Raw genomic sequence first — 19,435 nt, 5'->3', positions numbered from 1 at the left:
TTTCAGCAGTCTTTCAGAACTGTATATGGTTTCCACAATTTCTATAAGATAAGATAACATTTAATAGTCCCACAATAGGGACATTTTAGTGATACAGTTTCATAGATGGTACAGTAGTATATAACGAGAGAAAACACATACAAGCTCAGGGCAGATAGAGAAATCCTAGGAATCATAGCAACTAAAAAAGAAAGAAACAAAGACACACTGCAGGATCATTTAGTTCTCTGTGTGAAGTGATGTTGATAATACAGCCCAACCGTGGTTGGAGGACATGAGGAAAAGGGTCACAGCATGTAGATAGAACAGGCAGAAACATTTTTTTTTTTTTGCAAAGGTGGGGGACATATGCAGCTATCATGATAACATGTAGCAGTTCCTTTGGTAGGTAGTGAGATCTCATGCTCACAGCTGATAGTTCGGTATCTTGCATCAGCACTATTGTTCCTTAACCATAAAAAATGCCCCAAATGTCCTTCATCACAATCCCTCCTCCTTTCTTCTTATCACTGTGTTCTACTGCCCAAAGAAGTCTGAAGCCATCCAGGTAGACAGAGTGCTGCTCTCCTGCCAAACTTCCATAAACTCATGGGGTAGGTGGGTGATGGTAGGCTCCCAGGCTGTAACAGAGTCCCACGTGTCCACAGTAAAAGAAAGAAATACCAGTCAGCTGTAGCATCTTCACACATCAGCAATAGATGCCAAAAATCATCTCATTGAAGGAAGAAGTCCGCACTTCCATGCAGGTTTCTCCTCCATGTCTGTCTCATGGTGACCATGCTGTCCTTAGCTCGTGGGGGGATGGTAACAGGCAAATGTCCACACAGGAAATTCCAACTGATCAGGTCTTGAGTCTTGTCCATGCTTTAACAATAGAAACAAAAGGGAAAAAAAAATACTCCACAGGGTCTTCCATTCGATTTATAGTTGCTAATTCATAGTGCTAGGTTGCTTGAGTAGAGGACTCTTGAAGATGCAGACAAAGAGTGAAAAGGAAAGATAAAGGTTGCTCTCAGCTTGGAGCTCTGTATCGAGGCTGCCACTCATGCGGCGCCATCTTGGAAGAAGATTTTATGCCTTTAGTATTAATAAACCTGTCTAAAAGTTTTAGGACACACCAATGTTTGATAAGTCTTGGCCACTCTTATTAGGCAGATACAGTGCAGTAAAAATAAATTTATTTTGTGCAGTTTGACTTTTATTCAAATACCGGTAGTTCTTTTTGAGATGTAAACTGATTTAATGTGGTCCTATGTTTCCACCTTTTTGATGTCTTGGAGAGTAATGCAGTTTAATGTGTTGATATATTTAGGAGCAAGAATTATATCAGAGAGAAGGCCTTGGTGTGAATGAAGTACACTACGTGGATAACCAGGACTGTATAGGTAAGTGTATACATAATGCTATGTTAGCTTACCAACCACGAAATGTAAAAGTCAATGAGTTGTATGTGAAGTTAATATTCTTAAATAAGCCTAAACAGCAACTTCATTCTATAGAGCTGCAGGTCACAAATTACTTATTGCATCTGCAAAATATTTTGGTTCGACTTTGGCTATGCTCCAATTGCAGTGTTTCCCGTTTGCACCAATAGGGAGTGACTAAAGCAGGAAAAGGTTGAATTGCCCATCTGTGTCATTCTGTGATGTTAGTTGATTGACTCTTTTTTTTAACTTTCCCCATTTCTGTGTTAGAGGTGCCTATTCACACTTTGTGCAGATGTACGCTCCTAATATAGATGGGTTCTGTGTACTGACTGTAATAGTTAAATGCTGCCTTGGTTTTAATTTCCTCTCTCTGTTGCGGAGACAGATGTGCAATTCTCTTTCCAGAGATAATTATCTGGTGGAAGAATTGTTAGAATCTTAAAGTGCTCTTTTAACATTGCTAATGCAGGCAGCGCAGGAACTTTCCCGCTCTGTTATGTGCAGAATCCTTTTTTATGTAACATGCAAGACTGGCACATTTTCTTTTTCAGATTTGATAGAATCAAAATTAGTGGGTATCCTGGATATACTGGATGAAGAAAACAGACTTCCTCAGCCTAGTGACCAACACTTTACAGCCACGATTCACCAGAAACATAAGAACCATTTCCGCCTTACCGTAAGACATTCTTTTCTGTCTCAAAACCAATAACTTTGATGTAGAACTCAACTGGATGACTTATACGCTAGGGGCAGGTTCAAATCTGTGCCCGGTCTCTGCTTTGTGGGTTTCAGTCTTCTGCTGACAGGAGATGGAAACCCGGCAGTCAGTGTCTGCCCGTGAGCGTATTATGGACTCCGCGGCGAAACCGTTTTTTTTTTTTTTTTTTTTTAACCGGACGCAAAGTCCTGCATATCCAAACTTGTGTCCGGTTAAAAAAAAAAAAAACAGACCAGAAGACGCTCACGGGTGGACACTTTGCAAACCCATTCAAACGAATGGGTTTGAAAACTGACTCCCGGTTTCAGTCTCTTGTCCAGTTTCTCAGGCAGAAGACGGAAACCTGCAAGCAGAGACTGGGCGCAGATGTGAGCCCACCCTGAAGTGTATTTATTTCCTTTAAAATGTACTGTTGCGTGCAGTTGTCAATCTTTAACTCATACCTTACTTGTTAACAGATTATTCTGTGGCTAAAATATTGATGACTGATACTTGATAGGTTATCCGTTTTAGAGTGACTGGGGTTCAATACATAGGATGTTCATAGATCAGCCATTTAAAGCAGCGGTAATTACATCACTTCCATTGATCACATGGTAGGTTTGCAGCTCAGTCCCTTTCCATGCAATGTACATTCAATTTATGGTGCGAGGTTTGGTAAGTAATGAAGAGCCAGAACCTGTACCCACACAGTTCAGCAATACTGCAACACAGTTTCAACAGAACAAGCAGTCCTTCCGAATGGCAGATATAACTGTAAATGTGGCACAAATAACATATAAAGTCTGATACGGCACAGCCAGTAGATCAGACTTAGAGATGGCCTCCATCCCCACTGTACACAACAAGAGAGGAAGCATTCCTATGTGTGAGAGCCATTCCCAATCCAGAGACAATTATCTGGACGTCATATGCACTATTGTTTAGATTTCCACTTACTGGGGAATTGCCCTTCTAGTTTATTGTGGGGGGTTTTCCTGAGGCAACCCAAAACAGTATTTCGGCCATAATGCCAGTTGTAATTTTACCTAGTCAGCTGTTATTGCAAATACAGCGGAGAGATGCAGTGGCGTAACTAGGAATGGCGGGGCCCCGTGGCGAACTTTTGACATGGGGCCCCCCCGACACCGAAGATCTCGACCGAGTCCCTCCTACGCATTCCTGCGCGCTCTATTATGTCCCATAGTGGCCCCTGCACACAGTATTATACCCAATAGTGGCCCCTGCACACAGTATTATGTCCCTTAGTGGCCCCTGCACACAGTATTATGTCCCTTAGTGGCCCCTGCACACAGTATTATGTCCCTTAGTGGCCCCTGCACACAGTATTATGTCCCTTAGTGGCCCCTGCACACAGTATTATACCCAATAGTGGCCCCTGCACACAGTATTATACCCAATAGTGGCCCCCTGCACACAGTATTATGTCCCTTAGTGGCCCCTACAGGACTAAATACTGTCACCGCTGACCGCTATACCAGGACAAATTGTGGATAAAAAAAAATCTGGTCCTGTGCATTACAATTTAGTAACTCCATGTGCCTCATATTAATAACAGTTAACCCCATCATCTCCCTCACATTAACCCCTGTGTGCCTCACCATTAGAGTTACTGATATGTGAGAGACATGGAGGTAATAATAAAGTATTAAACAAACATATACCATAAGTAGGTACAATCTCTGGTGTAGTTAAATGAAAAATTACAAAAAAACACCAGGAACACAAATTTAAGCAAAAATAGAAAAAAGGTTTTATTACATAAAATCCACATATAACAATACAACATATAACATACAAAATATACAGAAAAATGGAGGAGGTAACTGAGTTACCCAATAAATAGGAGTGAGAATGGGGAAGATGGAAAGTATGCACATAAAAGATGAATTGATATAGTTAGCAAGGTCATAAGCCCAGAAGTATATATAGAGCATTGTGGCAGCTGCTACCGCTGCTATGGTGGTAGTTACGCCACTGGAGAGATGACCAAAAAGTACTAGTTTGTTCCTTAGTAGAGAAACCACTGTTGTATGGCATACTGGTTGAGTATAACAATAGCCTTTCTTATATGTAAGAATTCATACAATCATACATGTTTTTATCACTAGTTTCTACACTAAAATATTTTGAGTTTTATGAATATCATTTTATTAGTTGTGCATTAAAGTCTATGTTTTATTTATTCACTATTCATTTTTCGTAAAACCCAACCACTGGTTAATATGTGTGCAATGTTTTAAAAAAGCCCCCTCGGAGCTAAAATTCTTTTTAAGGCCTAGCATAGGGCCTAAGGGTTAGCACAGGAATGTAAAGACCATCAAAGAGAGAATGGTAATTGTGTCATGTTTACCCCTATGGCACTACGTCAGGATAACATAGTGTATCAGTTTTTTCTGTATTTTTTTTTTTTTTGTCATTGTACTTCATATTTCTTTACATGTATCCTGTCCATCTATGAGAAACTGTGCAGGTGCGTGAAACATAGGAATGATTTAAAAACAGTCTGCGCAGAACATCTATAACCACAATTGTCCAAGATCAAGAGTTTTACCAACACAAACATTAACATCTTAAATATATAACTAGTATTCGTTTTTTTAATATAATTTTTCTTTGGGAATTTATTGAAAAGTCAATAAAAAATATGTAGCTTGTATAATATTATTCACCTTTTCCTCACTTTACTTTTTCAATCCGTATTTAATCTGCGCTACTTAGCTTCAGGGAGCAGTCAGACAAATACATTTTTTTCCTTGAAATTCACATTCTTTGTATAGGAAAGCCAAGCTGTGCTCATAAATCTGGAAAGTTTTGTGCGTGGGTGAGCTAAAGTGACTCAAACTATTTGGTAATTTAATTGTGTGTGGTTTGTCCTTAAAATGTTCCAGTTCCTGTGTTTATGATAAACTGCTGTGTATAGATTTTCTTTTTCATGCCTCCCATGAGGCTTATCTTGAGATGTAAGCATTATACTGTATGTTCCGCTAACATGGCGAGCGGACATCATCGCGCTACCTTTTTATCTATGCAAAACAAATGACATCCTTGATTTTCAACATCAATAAAGACTCATTTTATGACTGCTGCCTAAGACGCCACTCTTTTACTAATGAAATCTTCTCGGAAAGCGTGTTCGGGAAAAAGCACAGGTGATTTCGTCTTGAGTCTAGGCATTGAGATATTGCTCTCTGCTGATGTTAATATCTGCCAGGCACACATTTCATCTGACCATAAAGATGCATTTTAGGCCTGGAACAGTAGACTGATAAATATGCAGCAGTGCTTTGTTGCCTTTCACAGTGATGAATACTAGAGCTGATACGATCTATCAGCCGTCTTCCATTTTTTATGAATTGCACATGCAGGTATAGCATTGTTTAGCAAGACTTTGTCACATACGATTCATGAGCATAAAGTTATCAATGTCTATATCATGTGTATGATGAAATAAAATGCCATATTTCAGTTTTTGTCTTTCCTTTATTGCAGATTCCTAGAAAATCTAAGCTAACTGTCCATCGAAATATCCGAGATGATGAGGGCTTTATCGTCCGTCATTTTGCAGGCGCTGTGTGCTATGAAACAGTAAGATCTTTATTTTGGTTTTATTTTCATTTCATGGCTTAGTCTTAGAGTATGAATCATGTAGTTATGAGTATGTAGTCGAGATGGTATGGATTTGTACTTTTTTAGGGCAAATTGCTTTAGGAGTTATTGGCTTTTTACCACCTTCTGGATTAAATGGGGGAAAAACAGTTTCTAAAGTTTACCCTTACTCATTTTTAGCATCAGTTGGTTGAACTTAATGGGCATATACATTTTATTCAACCATGCTTACTGGGATTTATCAAAGCAATGGTTAGCTAGTGAAACATGGAAAGTTCCAGAAGTGTGGGCCTATTACTACAGTCATTGATACAGTATAATGCAGTGTTATTACTCTCAATGCATATTGTTCCTATTGGAATTATGGTCATTGCTGAAAGAGTTTCCATCAAGTGATACTCTAAAGCAGTAGGTTATTGAGCCCTGGATTGGCTTCTCGCTTTTGTAGTCTAGAAATGTTCAGACCAATCCAGGAAATTACAGACTAAAATAAGCAGGTCTAACTGGGCTTAACATCAAAACCAGTGGCGTAACTAGGAATGGCGGGGCCCCGTGGTGAACTCTTGACATGCCCCCCCCCCCAACCGACACCGAAGACGTCGACCGACCCCCTGCTACGCATTCCTGCGTGCTCTATTATGCCCCATAGTGGCCCCTTCACACAGTATTTTCCCCCATAGTGGCCCCTGCACACAGTATTATCCCCCATAGTGGCCCCTGCACACAGTATTATCCCCCATAGTGGCCCCTGCACACAGTATTATGTCCCTTAGTGGCCCCTGCACACAGTAGTATGTCCCTTAGTGGCCCCTGCATACAGTATTATCCCCCATAGTGGCTCCTGCCACAGTATTATCCCCCATTGTGGCTCCTGCACACAGTATTATGTCCCACTGTGGACACCCATAAACAATTATTATACTCTGGGGTCTTTTCAAACCCCAGAGTATAATAATCGGAGACCCAGGGGGAGAAAAACATTTAAAAAAAACCTCTGTTACTCACCTATCTACCGTCTCCTATGCTGTCGGCCTCCGAAGTAGTCGATCTTCAATGACGTCAGATGTCACATGACCCAGGATGCAGGCTGGGGTCATGAGACGTCAGACGACTAGGCCGAAGTCTTCACTGATCGTGGCGAGGTAAGTAACAGTGTTTTTTTTTATGTTTCTTACCTCTCCCGGTCCGCCAATCATTATACTTGGGGGTCTGAAAAGACCCCCGAGTATAATGATAGCAGCGGTAGCGGCTGTCACTGGGCCCCTAATGTCCCGGGCCCTGTGGCAGCTGCCTCTGCTGCTATGGCGGTAGTTATGCCACTGATCAAAACCTACATACAAGCAGTTGTGTACTTTTAAAAATATTATTTGAAAATTACTTAGGATGATCTTATATTTTCTTTATTACCCAGAATATATTTCTTTATTTCTTTTATTTCACTGTATATTGGAAATCCTCTGTCATTTACATGTAGTTTTCTAGTATTAATGAATGACTTAAAGAATATCTGTGAAGAGGTACGGCATGCACCTGTGGGATAGGGTCTCAAGCCTTGAGGTCAATATTGTGTAAATAGATCCCACTGGAAATAATAGTGTTGTCCAAAACGTATTTATTAGTACAACGTGGTACAAGTAGGATTGTACAATACAAATAAGTGAAGTTTCGGCTGGTTAAGCCTTCCTCAGACTCTTGTCTATAAATCAGGGAGGTGATTGCAAGTACAGCTGAGATAACTTAGGTCCAGTTGGTGGCCATCAATGGAGACCACCAGGGCCACTCTGGATCTTTCTACCATGCCAAGCAGGCCTAAGAAAAGGAAGCATCATCTCCACAGGAGAGAACATTGAATAGCCACTATCAAAGAGCTCCACGACATAGTATCCATAGTACGGGCAGGTTCACCATCAGAAGGTCCACAGGACAGGCCTTCACAGGAGGTGTCTGAATATATACTGATAGTACGGGCAGGTTCACCATACAGAAGGTCCACAGGACAGGTCTTCACAGGAGGTGTCTGAATATATACTGATCTTTCCAATCGGATTTACTGGACCTAAGCTATCTCAGCTGTACTTGTAATCACCTCCCTGATTTATAGACAAGAGTCTGAGGAAGGCTTAACCGGCCGAAACGTCACTTATTTGTACTCTACAATCTTACTTGTACCACGTTGCACTAATAAATACGTTTGGACCACACTATTATTTCCAGTGGGATCTATTCATACAATTTTAACAATGTGTGCAACCTATAAAAAAAAAACAAAACAAAAAAAAAATAAGAAAAAACACCCGATGCAAACGACAAGCTAAAAGCTCCACTTTTGGAGTTCAGACCCCTTTCAGATCTAGAATTGCTTGTGAGATTAGGTTATGTTTTAAAGGGATTCTACCATTAAACTACCTTTTTTTTCTAATGAACACGTCGGAATAGCCTTAAGAAAGGCTATTCGTCTCCTACCTTTAGACGTGGTCTCCACCGCGCCGTTCCGTAGAAATACCGTTTTTAACCGGTATGCAAATGAGCTCTCCGCAGCAATGAGGGCGGGCCCCAGCGCTGAAAGGCCGATGAGCGCATCCCCATTGCTGCCCGAGAGCTCTTTCCTGCCCGCCTCCTTCTTCTGTAGCAACTCCGCCTCTTCTGGCTTCTCTTGCTCTTGTAGTTCTATACAGGAGCGTAGAGAGGCCACCCCAAAATGGCCGCCGGCTGGCTCCTGTATTGAACTGCAAGAGCGGCTACCCAAAAATGGCCGCCATTTTGGGGTGGCCTCTCTATGCTCCTGTATAGAACTACAAGAGCAAGAGAAGCCAGAAGAGGCGGAGTTGCTGCAGAACAAGGAGGCGACGCAGGAAAGAGCTCTGGGCAGCAATGGGGACGCGCTCATCGGTGTTTCAGCGCTGGGGCCCGCCCTCATTGCTGCGGAGAGCTCATTTGCATACCGGTTAAAACCGGTATTTCTACGGAACGGCGCGGCGGAGACCACGTCTAAAGGTAGGAGACGAATAGCCTTTCTTAAGGCTATTCCGACGTGTTCATTAGGAAAAAGGGTAGTTTAATGGTAGAATCCCTTTAAGGATGAAATATCTTATTGTTGAACAGCAAAGTAGATGATTCTGAAGCCATTTGGACTACTTGCTATACCTACCATATTGTAAATGGCAAATGAGCATGGCTATCCTTAATAAATTAATTCCTAAAGGTTGGATATAGCTAATTTTGCATTCCCTCAGTGACCACTAGTCCCTACCCACCCCATGTGTCTGTTAGTCTTCTTTGCTTTTTATGGATATTTCCCCACTTCTATTGTACTTAATTTCTCTTTTCACCCCTGTAAGTGATGTTATATAGCAGTCATTTCTTTTGTACTGAGTGATACATATAGGTAAGTGATTTAAAGCCCCAGATAGCTGCACTTGTAAGATATGGGTTTTTTTTGTCACCATTTTATTATTGCATACTGTTATTTGTATGTTGTGAAAACCCACACTTGTCTCTTTAGTCCAGGTATAAGTGGATATTATGTAGCCTTTGCTTACCTTGCCTTTCCTGTCCTCATTTTTCGCTTGTTCTGAGATTCTATTTGAAAAGCAGATGTAACACTTTGAAGGCTGGTAAAGAAACCTGATGCATGTGATAATCTACTGGAGGACGGGGTTGGGACTTAAGTCTTTGCAGAAAGCATGCTTGTCACGTCTCAAACTTGAATGATGCCAGACAGAACTGCTGCATCCTGTAGAGGAGCTCGTACAGCCGCCATAGGAAATATTGTCATAGTTGGAGGAATCACATTCTGCAAAGAACATGACAGCAAAGAACATTATTGTAACTCAATTTGTCGTAGCCTAATGAAGCTTTCATATACCAGTATATCATAAAATAATGTATTAAGATTTCCAGTTTCAGATTACAATTTGTAAGTTACATTAGATAGCAAAATAACTACAAAAACAAAAATATAGCTACATAGCTACATGATATATCCTATTATATACCGCAATTCAAGATGTGCCTAATGGCATACTTTTAATTCAAGATGTGCCTAATGGCATATCTTTCTAATGACTTAATCTTGATATAGTAGGACCAGGCTTCTAATGGTCCTGGAGCCCACCCTTCTTATAGATTGATAGTATAAAGGTTATCTACATATAACTCTTAGTGATTTGAAATCTAAAAGGTTATGTTACAGGAGTTGGTTATTTTAGGGTAAGGTTCAGGGTAGTGTTCAGAAATAAGGATCCTCTTATGATGAGGAAGAATGGATGATAGGTCTTCAAAGTTTCTGTTGAGACCTTCAGAGAGAAATTATCCCGGTAGTTTCTCAAGAACTGAAGTATTAAAGCACAAAACAAGAACAGAAATGTATTATTACTGGTGCATTACATGATGGTAGCTTCAAGTGCTTTTCACCCATATACTGAAAATAACTTTCAACTACAACTCTTGTACTATGATCTGAATACAACAGCAATGAAAAGTGGCAAGGATTTGTAATAACTGAATGCCACCCTATGTGACTCTAATACTACTCCTACTTTTCCCAACACAGTAATCATGTATCAAAAAAGAGCAGCAGGAGCTTTACCAGAAAGTCATATTTTTCTGATGCACTTCAGTCATAAATACAGTCATAAATACATTATAAATGTGCCTTATTTACCCATAGGTGTATGGCATTTAACCCTTTCAGGACCAAGCATCATTGATGCCCCAATGCTCAGGCCAAATTTAGCACTTTAGTATGCATTGCTTTACACTGCAATATCTGTTTAATCTCAACTATTTTTACTGTGTTTTTTCAGGACACATAAGGCTTAAAATAATTAGCCTTATTTGTTAACAAAGTTAAGAAAAAAATTTCCACTAGAAGTAGAAGAATGTCATAAAATGTGAAAAAAAAATTAAATTTTGCTTCTTTTACCTAAAACAAAATAGTTTTTATATATACTATTCCATATAGACATATTAAAATTTAGACTTTCTAGTTCTTCTGATCACAGGGGCTTCACATTTTTAGTTTTTCAACAAAAAATTAGGTTTTATATTCAGCATGGTTTATTTTCTGGACCTCTGGTCCATGTGCAAATCGACCAGTAGTTTAGTATAGTATAGGGCTGTAAACGGCTTGTGTTATCTCTAGCTAGACTTCCTGTTGAGACAGAACAAACATCCAGGAAGTCGATGATGGTGGGGGCTGGCAGAGGAGTAAATTCTGCTAGCGTCAATGTGAATGCATAGACCGTTCCACGTTACTATGATCAGTATAAAGGGTTACATTTTGTAGATAGAAGTGATGATAAAAGTCTAAAAAGCTTCCTTTATCACAGTGTAACTCCACGACAGTAACTTCATCATGGAGATGCCGCCACTTATCACTCCTATAGGAGAAGCTATAAATCACAGGCGTTTGACTTTAGTTAACGTGACTGCAGCATCGGGCATCAGATAGAGCGATGTAGATAGAAAGATTAGCAATGTCTAGGGGTTAAAGAGAGACTGTGAGCAGGAAAATTGGTGGCGTTCACACTACCGTCGGTGTCCGACATGTAGTGTCCGCTCCTAGTGTCCACTCAAAATCTGTCACGGACACTAGGAGCGGACACTAGATGTGTCCGTGACACCTGTCATTCACTTGAATGGGCATCGGGTGCGTTCTTTTGCACTCCGTGCCCGTCCTTCCCTGTCCGCAAGAGAAGATGCATGCAGGGTTTTTCTGTCCGCTTGAGAAGTCGGACATCTTCTCTTGCGGACAGGGAAGGACGGGCACGGAGTGCAAAAGAACGCACCCGATGCCCATTCAAGTGAATGACAGGTGTCACGGACACATCTAGTGTCCGCTCCTAGTGTCCGTGACAGATTTTGAGCGGACACTAGGAGCGGACACTACATGTCGGACACCGACGGTAGTGTGAACGCTCCCTTACACTATTGACAGTACCTTGTAGGGCTGCTGTTACACTTTCCAAAGATACTTTTCTTATTCTACATTGCGGCTCCATCGTTATTAAAATCAATGTTTTATTTTTTTGCCAATTAGTTGAAAAGGGCTTTAGAGACGTTTCTTCTCCTGCTGTGGCTTCAACCTCCACTCCAAATAACAGTTATCTGTAGTGGACCCCCATCATGAGCAGAAACACCCATAAAGCCCTTTTTCAACTAATTTGCATAATAATAAAATGCTGTTTTTAATAACCATGAAGCCGCAATTCAGAATAACAAAGGCATCTTTGGAAAGTGTAGAAGCAGCCATGCATTGTATTGTCATTCATTTGATACCAATTTTTCTGCTGATGGACTCCCTTTAAGGATGCATCTTTTGTGAAAATCCCCTTTTTTTTCTTCTTATGTTTATTTAAATATATTTGTAGCTTATTCAATTTTTAAGATCCAAATAAAGAAAATCACTTATAGACAACAGATTTCTGTCTTCGAATCTGTTAGCAGTAACAAGGCTATTTATTGTACAGAGAATTACTGTGCTTTGTAAAAGTATGCAGCACCCCTTTGCCAAAGGCGTTATGTATGATATAGGTCATTTATATACACTTTTGATGGAATCTTCCAGCATCTTGAATTGAATTAAAGGTGAAAGGTCACTTGTATAAATATGTTTTAATTTCCCCGCAGACACAATTTGTGGAGAAGAATAATGATGCCTTGCACATGTCACTGGAGTCCCTCATATGCGAGTCCAAAGATAAATTTGTACGGGAACTCTTTGAATCCGCCAATAATCACAAGGATTCCAAGCAAAAGACAGGAAAACTCAGTTTCATCAGTGTGGGGAACAAGTTCAAGGTATATTATATTGCCTGAGGTTTTTTTTTTTTAAGAGCAAATAATAATTGTGTTCCTATAATTCTGTGATGCTGAATGTAGCTGTAATATATTCTCTTTTCTAGGCAATAGGGTTGTAACTGCATAAATCAAAGAGGACCTTTCACCACCTCCTTCAACTCCAGCTCTTAGAATCTCTCAGTAGCTGCTGTTCCACTGATTCCGTCACAGTTGGCATTTCTCTAGTCTCCACTATTCCCGAGCAATCAATGCAGTTAATTTTGGCACATAATATGCTATTTAGGCTCTGTACCATCAGGTGGACAGTGTCTGACAGGAGCAGGCGAATAGGCATGATACTGAGCTCCAGTCAGAGGTGGACAGTGTCAGGGCTCAGAATCACATCACTTGCCTATACCTGCCTGCTACCACCCATCCAACAGCATAGAGCCTAAAGCACCAAAACTAACAGCACTTATTGCTTGGGAACAGTGAGAGCAAGAGAAGAAATTCCAACTATGCAAAGAGTTGGATCCTGCATTGGTGGTGGTAGGTGCTCTTTAAGAAAAAAATATAACTTTTATTACATGCATGTGTCTTTGTTTCTACAAATATCTTTTTGCAGGAACCACATCCTTTGTTGTTTCTACCTCTCTGGTCAAAGGTGTAATATGGATATGCCCTTTGTCTGTCTTAGAGGTAGTCTCAATAATCAGGGCTAGATGATGGGTGTTATTAAGTAGTCAATATGGAAATCTTGCCTGATGAGCTTACAGATAATACAGTATAATGTTTAAGGTCAGTTTAGTGGTTTGAACTTGTTAGATCCTTGTTTAAAATGCCTATCTAATGTGTTACCTTCACAAACTCTTCTCTTACTTTGCACCAGTTTATAATTTCATAAATTATTACAGCATGAGTGAATACAATGAGTACAATCACTTTTGTTGTATTTATATTGTGTGTTTCTCCTGGTTATCCAGATTTGTCTGGGTCCTTAGACCCAGTAGTGCTCATAATGTTTTTTTCTTTTGCCCACCTTTATTATTACTGGTTGTCATCTTCCTTTCATACTGTATGCTGAACCTGTTCCATTACAACCGAGTCTTACATGGTTTAGGGGCTCTCCTTATTATGAGCACAGTCAGCATTATTCTGGCCATTTGTGCTTTAATGCTCCACCCATCTTGTTTTTTTTTTTACTATGCTTTGTATTTACAACATTTTTAGAAGATCTGGTTCCAAAGTAGGTACTTTACCATTGAGAAAAACAACAGGATGGATTGGGGAGAAGAAAGCTGCAAACAGAAAGTTTCTCTGTGTAACCTGTGAGGCTCCATCTACTTACATATTACACAATACATCTGCTTGTGCGGATAAGCCTGAATCTTAGCCTATGTCTCCCTAGTCATTTGCAAACCTCATTCAGTGGCCGACTTTAATGGCTTGTAGAAAACTTCAGTCACAGAATGGCAGTTTGATATTAAAATGGATATCAAATTTGTACTGAAAAAATCTGTACAGTATAATCTACATGGCCCATACCTTTTAAAATCAATGGGAAATGTTTTTTACATAGATTTCTCTGTTGAATATGTGTGTATTGTGCTCTGAATTTTGCATGCAAACTGTTGTGTGAACAGAAACTGCCACAATATCTGGAAACATGTTGTATGTGAAGTACAGTGGGTGTGGACCTACTGTCGCCTAACTGGTTTGGCTTTGGGCTCTACTTCTGAGGGCGTTCTCTAAGTGGCCTTTTGGTTTTTACCTGTTGACCCCTATAGAGGTATCTGCCGTAAACCACAAGGTCACTAGATTAAAGGGGTATTCCCATGACGCTTGTTCACTAACCTGCAGGCTGTTGTGCTCTCTTCACTTCTTGCTTTTCTCGGCACATAGGTGGGCGGGGTTTCACTTGCATGGGATTGGTTGTAAATGAATTACCACAGTATGAAGCTAATGTAGCAGAGCTGGATTTGAGACAGTTTGCATTACATACAGAGGTAACAGACTCACTATCTCAGCCCTTATCAGCCAAATTCAATTAAACCGACTGATAAGAGCTCAGAAATCCTGGAGCTCTTGGAGAAGCTCCGCTACTTTAAAAGACACAAACAGCTCAGAGCTGCTCCCAGCCCCTCCCCCCCCCAAGAGCAGGCAGCTACATCACTTGACAAATGAACAGATTATCCCAAGGGCCATAGAAACGGAGTGTAAACAATGAAGTGAATAAATTAAGATAGCGGCCAAACAAAGCAGTTTTGATAAAGCAATGCATTTAGGAAAAGTCTTAAATCCACATAAACTAGCAGTATAGATAGGATCCTTGTGATGGGACAACCTCTTTAAGAACTAGTTCTAGTGTAGATGACCGCTGACTCTGTGTATGGGCTGAGGCCTAGGCTGGCGCAGTATGTTTATAACCTTAAATCCAGGCAACAAGTTAGGACAGGAAGCAAAGGTTTTTAGGTCAGGTAACAAGCCAGAGTCAAACATGGATACTTGTCAGCACACAGGTCAGGTAGCATTACAAATAAGGTCACGTTACAAACTGGGGATAAGTTTGGATAGTCATAAGAATGCAAGGCAGGAATGCCTTTGCTCGAAACACAGAGCTAGGAACCAAATGACCATGTGAATATCAGTGGGAGAGACCTAGAGCAGGGCATCAGAGCATGTGAGTAACCTGGCAGCCGGGAACACCAGGAGGAGCAGAATTCTGGTGTCAAGTGATACAGATCTGTTGGACATTTTTATGGTATATCCTGTGGATATGTGATTATTGTCTAAGATAAGTGATAATTGTCTAAGATAAGTCTTTAATATGATTTGGCATCCTGCGTATTTACAGCATGCAACCGTGAAAATTCTGCCATTTTGTGTACAGTAACATCTTTTTCTCCCTCTCCTCTATGGCTCTTATTGTATAAAGATCCTATGTTCTAGCAGTTTTGTAGACCTAGCATTATATTCATGTACCATGAGTGCAAGATTCACCAGTACAACTTCTAGTGGAGTGATGCAGCACATGATATTTTGCTAGTACTACTAGTAAGATAAATGTATTGGTAAATTATATCTTTTGGGTATTACTTGGGAGCAATACTTCCTCTGTAACTCTGATCTATGAAGGTTGCTGCATCTCTGCCATTATGTGAATGGCCAATTTTTTGGCGCAGTACTCATAGTATAAGCTGTGCAGATGCATTCAGGCTCCATTTACTCTTCAGTATGATGAATCCTAATTGCTTCTCAGCCATGAATTCACTGGCGCGCTGTGGTACTGCAATGTCCTCATTTCCACAGGCCAGAGGCGTTTCCTACAAAGTTCTGGGTTTCATTGTTGCAAATATTCCTATCTGTGTCTTCTTTTGTGTAGTGATTCTATGCTTTCTTTTCAGAGCATAGTTGTATGTTCCACTATTCAGCCCTTAAATAGTGAGTAGTACAACCTGCATTCCGCATCACCATTTGTTTATGACCAGCTTCCGTAATCTTCTGTTTTGACCGCTCACCATATGTTTTTATGCCATGTAAAAATTATTCACTGCAGACTGTGAATGCATGCAAGTCGTCACCATGCAGCATGCGTGTATAGTGTAAGAGGCTTCTACTCCAGAGCATTGCATCTAATATTTTGTCTTTTTTTTTTTTTTTTTTTTTTAATAGACCCAGTTGAATCTGCTACTTGAAAAACTTCGAAGCACGGTAGGAAGATGACAATATTTTCAGTTTCATAAATACTAAGAGGATATGACCGTATCTGTCAGTGCACTGGTTAAATCCTGAATTTTCTTGCATACAGCCACATTTCCACCTGCCAAGTGTCACTGTGACCTGCTAACATGGTTTGATAATGTCTTTAGAAGCCTGATAATCTGCCAGCAATGTGTCTCTATGAATACACTAGTAACTCTGATAAGCAGCTATACCGGATAAGCTTAAAGTATGTCTCATACCCAATGGAAGCACAAAATGGAAGAAGATAAAGACGCAAGCCCTCAAGCTCCAGCTGCACATGTTATTCTAAAGAATACCTATGCTGTGCAGTATACTGTGACCATCAGTCTTAGTAGTGACATGCAGTGGAGAGCTGCAGACATATTCCTCTTTGACTTTTTACCGTGTAGTAAAGATGGAGAAGTGTTTCAGTATCAGAGCTAGCAAATAAGTTCCCCTCTAGAATTAAAAATGTCTCTTTATACTTTTGTACATGTAACACTTAGCGTTTATTGCCATTACAACTCCTATAAGAATAGTCACATCAGACTCCTTAAAGTGCAACGTGCCCAGGTATATAACAGTGCGGGGTAGAGAACGAGTCGCACTAAAAATAGGCTGATTGGCGTTTTAGGAGTAAATTCCCTTATGTGGAATATTGGTTGTCACGTTTGGCCACCTGATGGAAAAGACTGGATATTGCTGAGTTTACATTATACTTGTGGTTTCTTTTTATAATAGAAATCTAAATGTTCTGGCTGATCAAACAGATGGCAGATCCCACCGCTGCCCAATAGACCCCATAGACTTATTATGGCACTTTTGTGGTTTCTGTTGTGTATTGTCATATTGAACGCAGTTTATGCAGCATGGTTTCTTAAGTCATATGTACTGCCAATTGAGATGGAGTCTCTTTTAGTAATAATCTAGGGCGACTCAAAGATATGTATTAGTAGATTCTTCTACTTAATATTAATGTATTGACTTGTGTGTTTATATATTTTGGGTAGCTGTTCTTTTTTGTTTAAAGAGGACCTTTCATGCCCTCGGGCACATGTGGTTTTATATACAGTTAGAAAGCTGACAGTGCACTGAATTCAGGGCACTGTTGGCTTTCCCGTTATGTGCTCAGGTAAAGAACTATCGGTGCCGTTATGTATAGCTCTTCAGTGTCAGAAGGGCGTTTCCGACACCCCTCCTGACAGTACTGTCCATAGTGCTATACTGTGAGGGGGCGTTCCTTACCGCCCAGCCATGACTCTGAGCTGTGAGGAATGCCCGCCCGCCCACCCCAGTACTAGTCTATGGATGAGTACTATCAGGAGGGGGGCGATCCTCACCGCTTAGCGTCTGCGCTATGGACAGTACTGTCAGGATGGGCGTTCCTCACAGGCAACAGTGGACATCACTGAGGTCATAGCAGCAGCATGTGAATGGTTACATGTCCATTTAGAGACTTGATTGCTAGAGTCCAAGTCACATATGTCAGGTGGGGGATTGGTAAGGGAGTATTACTCGGTGTGTCCTATTTTAAACCATTCTAAGCTTTTGAAAAAAAAAAAGTGAAAGTTCTGGACAACCCCTTTAATATACATGGGCTGAGCTACTTAAAATGTCTCTTTCTGAACCAAGCATAAGCTAATGTCAGCATTTCCCTTCAGCACAACACCAATGTATTGTCATGTACAGAGATGTAGGAGATCTCTGAATGGCTACCAGCTTCTTTCTACCACATGGCACATTGTGTACTCTATACACACTTGAAATCGTGAAACGTAAGTCACATTGTAGCTAGCAGCATACTGGCATCATAGAGATTACTATTTCGCAACAGCGTTACTTAAAAACTTTCATCAACGTTTAATAAATCCCACTTACTAAATACAAAACATCCCGGCTTTAATGCTTTTTCCATGTTCTCTACAGAGGATTTTCTTAAATTAAGTTTTGCAGAAACAGAGCTTTTTTTCACTCTCCCAAAGACTTTAGAGAAAAGTTTTTGAGTTGTATAATACAGAAAATTGAAGTGACATTTTCTTCTCTGCCCAAGGACATATATTGCCTACAAACCTTGGTAACATTTTGCCAAGTAAGGATGATCAATAAAGACATTAGAACTTGAAGGACGTCCATTCACTCTGTATTACTTGCATGCATTAAAAAAGCACTGCACGTTGGTCTTGTGTTTTACTTCTACTGGAACTTTTTAGATCATTATCAGTGAATGGCAGATGAAAAGAAAGCTGAAACAATCTTCTGTTGTTTAGGCCTTTTTTTGTTCGTTTTAGTGATTTGTTAATAATACTATAATGTGTCTTTCCCGTGTGCTGAACCACTTCTTTCTTAGTTTATTGCTTGATGAAGTCGTAGAATAATCTGTATAAGAATACTGGTACATTGTCATTTTCTGGATTTCCCACAGGGTTCCAGTTTCATCCGTTGTATCAAGCCTAATTTAAAAATGACAAGTCATCAGTTTGAGGGAGCACAAATTCTGTCTCAGCTTCAGTGCTCAGGTAATGACTCTTCTCATTCTCTTTTGTCTTAAGGATTTTTTTTCTTCTTTGTCAAAGAAACAAACAGTAGTAAAATGCATAAATCTAAAATACTTAGAAACTCATGAGGTATATATACATGTAGTTCTGCATATTATTAATGCAATAGTGAAAGTCCTATGGGAACACTGAGGAGCATAAAGTGAGTTTCTGTACATGTACACAGAATATCCAAGTAATAACAATAGTGTATAACAAGTTGTGTGAAATCTATTCGCCATTGTGCTTTAATGATATTATGTCTGTGAATATATTTGTCGTAATTTGCTGTGGTTGTCTCTCATTAAAGGGGTTTTCCCTGTTTCAGAAGTTGCCTGCCGTCTCCTCTTCTCACTTTGTGTATCCCCCCCCCTTCCCCTCTGAATGGGACACTGCAGTATCACAAAACATATGCAGATCAGATAATATGTATATGCTTGTACAGAAAGGACTCTGTGTTATCTGTAAGTTTACATAGAGAGATAACAGCCTCGGCTGAATAAGCAAACTGCAATTAGCTGAGCTGATTACCCTGCCAAAAAGAGCAGAGTGAGTGATGTCACTTATCTTAAAAGTCCGTGGTTATAGCAGGCAAGCAAAGCAGTATTTCTAAAGCAATATATTTAGGAAAAGTCTTCAGT

The 19,435-nt window shown here is 40.1% G+C and overlaps 1 protein-coding gene across 4 annotated transcripts in view; it reads left to right on the top strand.

Annotated features, from left to right (window-relative positions):
• MYO6 (myosin VI) overlaps positions 1 to 19,435 on the top strand; it is a 227,019-nt gene that overhangs the window by 116,577 nt on the left and 91,007 nt on the right. For all 4 annotated transcript variants that reach the window (XM_075268294.1, XM_075268293.1, XM_075268292.1 and 1 more), the window contains exons 15-20: positions 1,313 to 1,385; positions 1,979 to 2,106; positions 5,641 to 5,736; positions 12,388 to 12,558; positions 16,210 to 16,248; positions 18,683 to 18,776. In XM_075268294.1, the coding sequence (XP_075124395.1) occupies positions 1,313 to 1,385; positions 1,979 to 2,106; positions 5,641 to 5,736; positions 12,388 to 12,558; positions 16,210 to 16,248; positions 18,683 to 18,776 (601 nt within the window). The remainder of the gene's footprint in view (positions 1 to 1,312; positions 1,386 to 1,978; positions 2,107 to 5,640; positions 5,737 to 12,387; positions 12,559 to 16,209; positions 16,249 to 18,682; positions 18,777 to 19,435) is intronic.

Source organism: Leptodactylus fuscus, chromosome 3, assembly GCF_031893055.1.
Source record: "Leptodactylus fuscus isolate aLepFus1 chromosome 3, aLepFus1.hap2, whole genome shotgun sequence".
In the NCBI taxonomy this organism is placed as follows: Eukaryota; Metazoa; Chordata; class Amphibia; order Anura; family Leptodactylidae; genus Leptodactylus; species Leptodactylus fuscus.
This window is presented reverse-complemented; position numbering and strand designations above follow the sequence as displayed.